The sequence below is a fragment of the Cucumis sativus genome, chromosome 4 (genome assembly GCF_000004075.3).
Source record: "Cucumis sativus cultivar 9930 chromosome 4, Cucumber_9930_V3, whole genome shotgun sequence".
NCBI lineage: Eukaryota > Viridiplantae > Streptophyta > Magnoliopsida > Cucurbitales > Cucurbitaceae > Cucumis > Cucumis sativus.
This window is the reverse complement of record NC_026658.2, coordinates 1,124,258-1,134,810: the sequence shown is the minus strand read 5'-3', so window position 1 is coordinate 1,134,810 and position 10,553 is coordinate 1,124,258. Positions and strand designations below refer to the sequence as shown.

The window sequence follows — 10,553 nt, the reverse complement described above, 5'->3', positions numbered from 1 at the left end:
TTTTTTGGTGTGATTAGTAAATGAATTAGCAAAGTAGAGGATAAAAATTGTCAACATTTTCGTGTGTTTATAGTCTTATTGGATGAAATTTAAATTTGATGGGAAAGCATCATTATGACTTTGAGTTCTTTTTCATGCTTGTACGTAGCACCTGAAATGAGAACATTTAAATCGTGCAATTCAATGCCTTCTCCTTGCCAATCACAAATGTCATTCAGTTGTACGTGAAGGGTACCATCCATGCTCAAAAATAGAGATTGAAAACAATTGAACTGAAAGACCAACCCATTATGAGTGGACTCTCTTTTTCATTATGATTACCGTATCACGAAAATAGAGTTTTTGTTTTCCTCGGCACTTCATATAGGAACAAGTCGACGACAATAGCATGGATATGAAATAACTATAGTGGATGCAACCAAAACAAGACTATGAACGTAAGGCAAAGAAGACTTTCTTTCAAAAGCTTCAATGGGGAATAGAGATTTGAGTTCACATTTACTTGTCACTCCTTGTTTATATTGGTCCACGACGTCCAAAACCACATTGCATGCACCTAAGCTATTTTCAAAGAAAAATCGTCTAGCCTCACTGTACTTAGTTGTCATAGTAATTTAAAGGATTTTAAGTCTTAAGTAGATGATGTAACCACTATTAGTCACCATTTAAACTATGCTAACAAAATGTTCAGGTAACTTTGTGAAATTTTTTATTGCATCCCTACGAATTACTGACATTTTTTATCATTTAAAAATAAAACAGCTGACAAATGAGATTTCAAGATATTTCTTCATACAATTCTCCCTTTTCCTATATCCTGGTTCTTTTCTTCCTCATATATATAGCTCCAAAGTTATTCTCATTCTTCTCTTTTCATGGAAGGTGTGAGCTCTTAACAAGCTATTCAGATCAATCAGGAAATTTGAAAATATATGACAACAAACCCAGCCAAAATTTTTGGGGACTTTATACTTTTATGTGTCAGTGTATTCTTTCATTTCTCTCTCTACGAAAGTCTAGTGAAAACAAAGAAAATATCTTTTGTTCTTGTAGAGAGACAATTGAACTTGTGATAAGATATTCTTTTGAGTTCAACCATGAGAGATTTTGACCTCTTGAACGACTGTATATACCTAAGTCAATTGAGAACATCGAAGTCAATTGAGTTATGTTCTCGGGATATGAGACACTTTCCACCATAAACTCACCCCTAATGAGAATATTCAGCACTATACTTTGGCACAAAGACATAATTGGAGTAGCTAACCACGTCAAAAGCCTAACAGAGCCATATTTTCCTTATACAAAATTGAACATATATAAAATAGAATCCGTTTGAAAGTCATTTTTTGTTTTCTATTTATAAAAACATCAAAAAACAAATGCATATACAACTTCAATTTTTAAAACTGAAAACTAAAAAAAAGAATATCAAACAAAATCTAATCTTTAGGCTCTTTAGGCATAACTGCACCTATGTGATATAATGTACAGAAAAATGTCACGTTATTTACAAGATTGGTATAGCCAATTTATACATGCCTATCAGGAACAAGACGTACCTTGTTTAAGGACTCCTTAAGTGCTTGCCAAGCCACCATATAGTGATCTTGAGATGTCATACCTTCTTGAACAACTTGTGTTGCTCTTCTGTATAAGTGATCAAACCACTGAACTGGGTTTGTAATATCTATATTATGGCATCCAAGATCTGGAACATAAAGGCGTTTAAAATCCTTCCTCCACCGCGATAGAATATACTGATATGGAATTTCGTCTATCCCATTGTAACTTAGGATGAACAGTGCATGTCGGCATAGATAGCCTTTGAAGTTGAAGCAGTTGCAAATGCAGCGGACTTCTCCTCCTGCTTTATCATACATAACCTCATAAGCCCTTCCATCTCGAGGAATCTCCTCGCCTTCACGCTCTTTGACCATGAACGTCATGATGGGTCCACCGTTTGTCTCAACTTGAGAAAGGCTAAAGCAAGAAGACATCATCATTATTTCATCTTGAAATTTGCTGAATATCTCCATCGTGTATAATTTAGCCAGCTGCAACTCAAAGAGGCATCTTGACTTTAGCAAGGGGCTCAAATCACTGGACTCCAAATCCTTGTGAGTTTCCATCTCTTGCTTTTTATGAAGAACTAATTCGTATATGTCGAAGAATTCTTTCAGAGAAGTTTGTTGGTGCACATAACCATGAAAAAAAGGAACTATCCAGTCACCTTTTTGGCAGTTATACATTCCAGCAAAGAATGTATCTTTTGAGAAAACAGGTGCCCACCGCTCTCTCTCGTCGTACAAACTTTGAATACACTCGTTATTTTTTATCCCAAAATGCTGGATCATATCTTCCCAAGCCATTTCGAACTCTTCCACTTTTACATAATTGTATATTGTCCTACTTAGCACTGCATAAAATGTTTCAGACTCTTGCAACTCTCCCACATTCTCGAGAATGCTTTGCATGACATATGATAGACAAAGCCGATGATGAGCCCTTGGAAAAACCTCAGCTATTGCTCCTTGCAAAGCCTTGCATCGGTTTGAGATGATAGTCTGTGGGGGGCGGCCAGACATACATGTAAGCCATGCCCTTAATAACCAAACATATGTTTCTAGCGTCTCATCTGCAAGTAATCCACAGCCAAGTAAGATAGATTGCCCATGATGATTTATTCCAACAAACGCAAAGAGTGGAATCTCAAAGTTGCTGGACAAACACGTAGTGTCAAATGCTACCACATCATTGAAATAATTGTACGCAGCTCTGCACCTGGAATTGATCCAAAAAACATTTCTCAAAAGACCTTCTTCATAAAGATCCATCACATAGAAAAAATTTGGATCAGTAAGCTGAACTCGATGAAAAAAAGTATGAATGACTTGGGCATCACCTTTCTTGAGCAGCAGGAGCCTAGGCTTGTAGACATGTATTTTAGATTCTCCATTAGAATTTAAGCCCTGATGGTCAATTGCATCCAATCCAGAACCTCGATATAGCTTGATTGTTCGAACCTCTACATCAATGGTTGGTTCAACCTTTCTTTTAGTCCCAGTATCCATCCTTTTGTGGGACTTGGAGTTCTGAGCTCTTTCAGGATCAAAAGAATGGTTATGCTCAAGCTTTACCTCATCCACTCTCCAGCGGTTAAAATCTACTAATCTCAATCTAATCATCGCCAAACACCCCGTCCTAGTTTCTTTTCTTCTACTGTTAACTTCTTTAAGGGTTTTGAACCCCTCGCAGTTGCAACAGAGAACTGCACCACGTTTCTCTTTGCTATTCCGTTTAGTCCATGAGGATTTCACTCGAATGGCAAAGCCAAGTTCCTTAGCATAGCAATTATAATAATTATAAGCATCATCATACGACTCGAATTCCATCCCAGCAACTGGAGAGGGATAATCCTTATCTCCAGATAAATCAATTTGACAATCAATTAGAGGACTTTCATCTCTGTCGTGCTCATGGTCAGCATTTATGCTTATATCATCACCAAAGCTTTCATTACCATCACTTATATTTACATCATTTCCATGATTTCGAAGACCATCTAACAGGACTTTTTCATCTCTATCATCATCAAAATCATCATCATCAATCCGAAATAATTCCTCACATTCATTCTCAAGATTATTCCCATCTTCCTCAACCAATTCTCCACTATTTTGAGAGCCTTCTTCTATCTAAATAAATAAGAAAACAACTCATTAGAACACAGAAACTCCTCCTTGCTAAAGGACAAGTGCCAAAACAGAAAAATATCCAAATTTTATCAACATCAATTGACATTGAAGGCTATAAAAGGACTCCATATTCATACATGCTTCACATTCATGATAATAGCAGACAAAATCTCCTCACCACCACATGTAAAGCCGTATTCAAAATACAGAAACCAGAGAGCAAATTCACCCTCATTTCATCGGATTTTGTAAAGTTTCTAAGTAAAAAACAACTTAATTTCCTTAATGTCCCTTGCAGAGCGATGAGTAACAAAATTCATTAGATAAATTCAAGCCTTAAAACCCTACCAATGGCAGCAGTGACAGGAGAGAGAAACTTTAATCTCTAACAGGAAAACATAGAGCTCAAGAACAAATCTGGAGTGCGAATTAACTTACAGAGATGTGAAAGTTAGGATTCGCCGCGAAGGCGTCGTCGTTCGGAGAAAACGAGTCATCGCCGGTCATGGTGGGTGCACAGCGTTCAGCTTCGGTGCGTCAAAGTCCGATACATTAGCCTTTCCCACAAGCCACTCTGGGCTTGGGCTTTGGCTTGGCTTGGGCTGACATTTCTGTATGATTTTCTTCCCGTAAAAACGACATGTCGTCTATGTGTTTTAGTATACTTTTGTTATTTCAATTTAATCCTTAGTATTTAATAAATCTCCATTTAATTATTTATACTAAACATTTCTTTCAATATATTCTTTCCATAGGTAAATATTTCAACTTCAATGTGAGACATAAGGTTCAACTTCAACATATGGTTTGATACTTATTTCTAATCTCTATTTGTCATAATAATAATTACAAAAAAATTGTAGAAAAATTTAAAAAATAGAATATTTGACAAAATATTTACACTTTGTAGAAAAACAAAGTGTAATTTTTTTTATCTTTTAGCAGATTTGTTCTATAAAGGGTAAATAATTCGTCAAATTTTTCTATTTAAAAAAGATCATATTTTAAAAGAATGCAAAGTAAAATTAGTTCATGTTGCTAAAGGTTTTTTTCTTCACTTTTGTCGATACGAATTCTATCCCTAACTTGTGTATTTGATTACAAGTTTGACCTTAACCTTTGAAAAGTTTTATTTCACTTTTAGAAAAAATCATGTCAAAAACCTGTAATTGTACAATATGAGCAAATAAATTACCCAAAACAGAGTTCTAATAGCAATAATATCATTTAAGTCTTTCATCTCTTACCGCCAAAAAAAAATACACATAGTTCCCTTATTCTATGTTTTGTTAAACGTAGTCTAGAAAACTCATTACGTAAATAGGTTCTAAAATATAAACAATGGGTTCAATCTAACTTAAGTTTTAATATCATTCCGGTCAAACGAGTTGTTTTATGAGATTAATTAAGATGAGGACATCAATATATATATATATATATAAATGATGTGAGCACAACCGTGCATTTAGAAGAAGAAAAACCGAGCTGAACATCTCCATTCAAAATGCACGGATGATACAAAAGTCATGCCCCACATCTACGGGTAGGATTAACAGTAACGACAAAAGGGCAAGTTCTTCTATAGATTGATGTTCTCATAGTTAAACCCCCCACACACAAAATACTACACATGATGTCTTAGGAAATAAACTTACTTTGCTTTCTTCCTCCGCCTACCAATTTGACTGCTCCGAACCGTTTGCTTCAAAGACTTATCTGGTTCAGAAGCAGCATCAAACCTTTGTCCAATATTTGTTTTCGTTCCCACTTTCTTCTTTCCTTCAGGGCGACCATTGTCATCATCACTAGCATCATCATTTTCAGCTTCCTCGTCAGACCCATCATCGTCCTCGCTTTTGGATTTTCTTTTTGAAGGTTTCTTAGAGCGACCTTTAGGCTTTGGCTTCTGCTTAATATCGGCAGTTTTCTTTGTCTTGCTCACTAGTTCACCATCGCTCTCATCATTCATTTTCTTGTTATCGTTGCCTTTTCTCTTTGAGTTTTGATTTTTCGGTTCAGCTCCAGTAAGCTTTTGCAACTCAGGTACAAAGGCTGATGTCTAAGATAAGTCAATAATATATTCATCAAATGAGGCCTTTAAATGCATGTTTAGGAGTGATTTTGAAATAATTAAAATTATTGTGAGCATGTCTTTATACAACAACATACCCTGCCACCTGTGGTGATAAAGTGGATTTCCTTACCTGCAGTATACAGGTACATGTTTAAGAGAACGCCAAAACAATACCAAAAACAAATTGATGTTATATGCAAGAGAAGGTAAGCCAAGAATACCATGACTTTTTTAACATTGCGGACCTCATCAACAAATCAAACATATTTCTACTAACATGATAGTTATTTCTACTCGTTTTTCCATTGCAGAAGATAAAAGGAAATGTAGTTATGAATTACTATTGGTTCAATGTTTTTAAGGAAGCAACCGCCTGAGAAGGTATAGCAGCCAATTTTAAGTAAGCCAACAAGCGAAATGGTCAATTAAAAAGTCGTTGATATTTTGCTTTTCTTCGAATGAAAATTTATTGAATTAGAACAGTTCATGTTCAAATAAGTTCAGAGCATTGGAAATCATGAAACCGATGGAGTATAAGATCTTAGAGTGTCAAGAGCAAACCATCAACAAAAGCCTTGCCAGGCTTCTTTTCACGTGAATGGAAAATCCAATTATTAGGGAACCGACTACTATCTGCTCCAACTTCAAGCGCTTTTTCAATTACCTGTGAATACAGTTGCTTCATCAAAATGCTAAAACATCTAACTGAGCTTACCATTGACCTGTCCAGGCCTTTTTCCCCATCGAAAATGAAACAACCATTCTTCAGGAAAGCTGTTGGACTCAGCATCAACTTCAACTGCTCTTTTAAGGACCTACAGGTGGTTCCTCTATATTTTCCATGAAGAATGAATGTTTTTCTATGAATATCTCTAAAGGGTGCAGCATGCCTAACTCCAACTAGGGCCGCAAGGGTTGGGGATGATTTGGAGGGGAAGAGGAAAGAAAGTAAAGTCGTACCTCCTGTATGCTCTTATGCAAAGCTGCACAACTTTCTTTGGAGAGGGTTGCAGCACTTTGATTTGGATGAATTCTTGCCTGAGATTTTTGTTTTTAAATAGATGTTTTAAACTGATTAGTACTCATCTGGAGCCCTCTAAGTAGTCTCTACGAACGAAAGAAAAAAGAAAATGTATCCATATATCTACACCCTCAGAGTAACACCATGAAATATACATCATCCCTGAGGTGAACTTACTTGATAAAGCACTTCATCTGCAACCCAATTGCCAATACCCGAAATGTAACTCTGTGAAGTGAGGCGAAGATTAATACAAATCATAATAGTAAAATGAGAAAATAAAATTTCATTTTTGATCCTCCATAGCATTGAAAATAAAATTTCATTTCTAATTCTTAGTAGAAATGAAATCATATAACACTCTGACACTGCAACTTCACACTGAGTCAGTTTTTAATCGAACACCAAACAGGTACCAAACAAAGCCACTCTTATTGTTAAACATCAGGAAAGAGACAGCTTCAAATAAATCGATTAACCATGCATTGCGAACAATGAACGTAGACCACTAACAAAGGTGTAGATTACCTGATCAAGCAATAAAGTCTTAATTGCTAGTTTCTTCTTCTTCAGGGATTCAATAAACTCATCCAATGCCATAGGCTCTAGAAGAGCATCTGGGCCAAGCTTAGATATTGGGGGCACTGAAGCCGGCTGTAAAAACAAAATTGTTAGTGAAGCTAAAAAAGAGTCATGCATGAAATTGGCGGTGACTCGTCATTAAGATGATAATATAATAAAAGAAATCCATGAAATTAAAGGTATTTCACAATTAATATTAAGGTACATCTTCGAGCAGGGAGACTTTTGCAAATCGCCTTTTGTCAGTGAAGGATAGGTCTACACCATCATCGAGCTGCACAAGGAGATTTCTGGGATTATGTTGTAATGACAATAATTAGAAAAAACCAAACATAAATTAATTTATTATGTGATCATGAATATCTTAAATAATTGTGAAGTAAGAGGGTAAATTACAGCAAGGCAAATAAACACTTCAGCTACATAGTCTCACAAACAAATAGTTAGCAACTTGATAACCTTATACCTAATAAGGAAAACACACGATCTTACCTCAACAAAGAACTTAGAGTACTTAGAAGGCCACTCATCATCGTCATTAACCATAGACCTACAGATATCACCATTTGTTAGACAAAAGTCGGAGTCATAAATTACTGTCTAAGATCATTGTGGCAAATGAGGAAAGCACATCAATATATTTGTAAGGATGTATAATATGAGTGGTCCGAATCATCCCCAGAAAATATGCAACCAAAAAACCAGGACGATTGTACACTACAAGCAATAAAATCTAACATTTTAAATTGTGTTTCATGACGAGGGAGCAGCTATATTAACTTGATTAGTCAAATGTGCGGTTAATATACTCATCAGTTCAGTATGATGGTCGTGATTGGAGATATCTTGTACAACAAAATATACTTAATGATTTAGTAATGAGTTGTTCTCTATTCTCAAGCTCTCAACCAAGAGGTCAAAATTTTGAATCCTCCCACTCTTTTAACTCCAAAAGGAAAAAAGAATAAAAATAAAAATAAAATAAAAACTCTCTATCTATCTAGTCCTCTCGTATCACTCAAAGCATGTACTATAACTAATAGGTCATACAATTTCTATATTTCTATCAAGGAGCTTTCAACATGAAGAACTGCCAAATTAAAATCTTGAAACAAGAAATTCGATTCCTCTTAAAAATTTTCATTTAGCCATAAACCAAGTAAAAAAAAACCATCCCTTTATACAAGTGCCAACGCCAGAACCAAAAAGATATAAGCATAACTTTCTACGCATAATTGCTCAATGCCTTTACAATAAATTTGGTCTAATCATGTCTGACCTTTTATAGTTTGTGACAGCCACACCTTTAATATATATGGCACCTGCCATCCCTGAAGCAAATCAACATGAACATGAACGAGATTAAAGGAAGTCTAAAATGGTAAGAGAATCAGTGTTGTGAAAAAAAAGTAGGAAGAGAATGTCTAAAACAAAAGGGTTGATCACCAATAAACAAAAAAGCTTTATTAGCTAACAATCTAAATACTTTAGCACGGGAGAAATGAGTGCCAGCAGCCGACTTCAATTGGGGAGACAAAATTAGTGCTTCCAAAAAACAAATTAAACAAAGTTGAGGCAGTCGCATTATGAATTTGGAATCTAGAACTAGAACTACCATACTCTAAAATCCACAATAGTTGAAACAACTATTCACACTCATATACTTCCAAATCGAACTTGATTTTAATAACCTCCCTTTGCATTTTTCACATGAAACCAATGAATTCCAAGTTTCACTAAGTTTTCAACTGAATTAACGAACAGTTCCACTAGAAATAAGGCAATACAACCCACTTTCAATAGCAGAATACCAAATGTGACTACAAAACACCACATGAACTTCAAAAAAGTAAAGGAAATAAGGAGGCAAGTGTACCGAAGTGAAATGCAGGGAAAGGAGGAGAATCGAGACAGAGCCACAGGTGCTTGCCCTTACGATGGGCGGAGAGGATGGTTTTGCCTAAGAGCGAAGCCTCAAAATCGGAAGGTGATACGCCGTCGATAACCTTCGTATCGTCGGCTATTACCGCCTTCTTGATTACTTTCCCGACGCAATGCTCTTCTATGGCTCTCCTCGCCGCCTCCACCTCCGGTAACTCCGGCATGTTGTGGTGGTCGGAACACGGAACGATGCTTTTGGCGCGCTGTTCTCTTTGAGGTGCTTGAGAGGAACGAAGTAGAACTGATAGATACTGACAAATGGGTTACGGCTTGCGCTGACCGAGACGCATGAACGAGTCTTTTCAATTAAGTCCTCGTTATTTCAAATTTTACATTTTAACTCCTCCCTGAATAATTAAGCTAAAATACCTTAATAAATAAATAAAGTAGCGTGTTAGTCATCATTCTACCCTTTAACTTTTCCATTTCAACAATTAGACCGTAAATTTTTAAAAGGGTCAAATTTATGCCTTAAATTTACAAACATCCTACCAATCAAATAACGACCTAAGTTTAATGGTCAAATTTTAACTTTTGAATAAGATTGAGAGATCAACTTTTTAAAATTAAAAGTTTAAGTGTATAATTGTAACTATTATCATAATTTATAGATGTTTTGTTGCAAATTTTCTCAATATTTTTTTACAATTCTTTTAAAAAAACTACACTTAATTGAGTCGTTCGTCCACACACATCTAAACATTATAAGTTATAGCTTAAAAGTTACTAGATAATGAAGAAAAATTGAGACCTAAAAGGATGATAACAACTTAAAACAATAATAGTTGGCATCACTTTTATTCTTCTATAGAAGTTGGAGGTTTGATATCTCATCTCCATAATTGTTGTACCAAATGATGTGACGATAACTTAGAACGAAAATTGAAAAATTGAATTTGTCACGTATCTTAATTTTTATCTAAAACTGTAATAGTTTATACGTCCAATAAAGTTCAAAATGATACGAACACGAAACCTTTAGTAAGAACATGGATAGTTTTTAACATAAAAGGTAAAATTGGGTTGTTATTATTATTTTTATTTTTTTTTGTATACATGTGAATAATTTGAATTGTTTTACTATATTAGAAAACTACCCTAAATAAATTCATGTATACTATTTTCAAATGTTTTAAATAATATTTAGATAACAACTTTAAGTGACACTAATGAGTAGCACTTAAAGTTGTATAATAACACGTTTAAAAAATTAGGTAAAAAACAACTTTTAATCGTA

The 10,553-nt window shown here is 35.1% G+C and overlaps 2 protein-coding genes across 3 annotated transcripts; both read right to left on the bottom strand.

Moving 5' to 3' along the window:
• Positions 1-1,320: 1,320 nt before the first annotated feature.
• On the bottom strand, positions 1,321-4,323 carry LOC101206819 (protein FAR1-RELATED SEQUENCE 8). The gene is made up of 2 exons (XM_031883649.1): positions 4,137-4,323; positions 1,321-3,698 (listed from the first exon to the last, which is right to left on the bottom strand). Exons 1-2 carry the CDS (start codon positions 4,203-4,205, stop codon positions 1,533-1,535), a joined length of 2,235 nt encoding a protein of 744 aa, XP_031739509.1. The 5' UTR covers positions 4,206-4,323; the 3' UTR covers positions 1,321-1,532.
• Positions 4,324-5,109: 786 nt separating this feature from the next.
• LOC101209571 (formamidopyrimidine-DNA glycosylase) lies at positions 5,110-9,616 on the bottom strand. Of its 2 annotated transcripts, none has more exons than XM_011654693.2 (10): positions 9,252-9,616; positions 8,655-8,706; positions 7,868-7,925; positions 7,581-7,649; positions 7,322-7,447; positions 6,971-7,021; positions 6,733-6,810; positions 6,488-6,587; positions 5,868-5,902; positions 5,110-5,757 (listed from the first exon to the last, which is right to left on the bottom strand). In XM_011654693.2, exons 1-10 carry the CDS (start codon positions 9,478-9,480, stop codon positions 5,350-5,352), a joined length of 1,206 nt encoding a protein of 401 aa, XP_011652995.1. In that variant the 5' UTR covers positions 9,481-9,616; the 3' UTR covers positions 5,110-5,349. The 2 variants fall into 2 exon arrangements, with proteins under 2 accessions (XP_011652995.1, XP_004152179.1); XM_004152131.3 differs by lacking the exon at positions 6,488-6,587 and adding an exon at positions 6,334-6,436.
• Positions 9,617-10,553: the final 937 nt, after the last annotated feature.

Bases quoted from the DNA above. Each gene is read 5' to 3' on its own strand.
- LOC101209571 (XM_004152131.3), bottom strand. From the start codon at position 9,480: ATGCCGGAGTTACCGGAGGTGGAGGCGGCGAGGAGAGCCATAGAAGAG. The intron at 7,926-8,654 runs GTCAGACATGAT...TGATATCTGTAG, and splicing joins GCTGTCACAAACTATAAAAG to GTCTATGGTTAATGACGATG. The intron at 5,903-6,333 runs GTTTGCTCTTGA...TGTATACTGCAG, and splicing joins TGGCAAGGCTTTTGTTGATG to GTAAGGAAATCCACTTTATC.
- LOC101206819 (XM_031883649.1), bottom strand. From the start codon at position 4,205: ATGACCGGCGATGACTCGTTTTCTCCGAACGACGACGCCTTCGCGGCG. The intron at 3,699-4,136 runs GTAAGTTAATTC...TTATTTATTTAG, and splicing joins ATCCTAACTTTCACATCTCT to ATAGAAGAAGGCTCTCAAAA.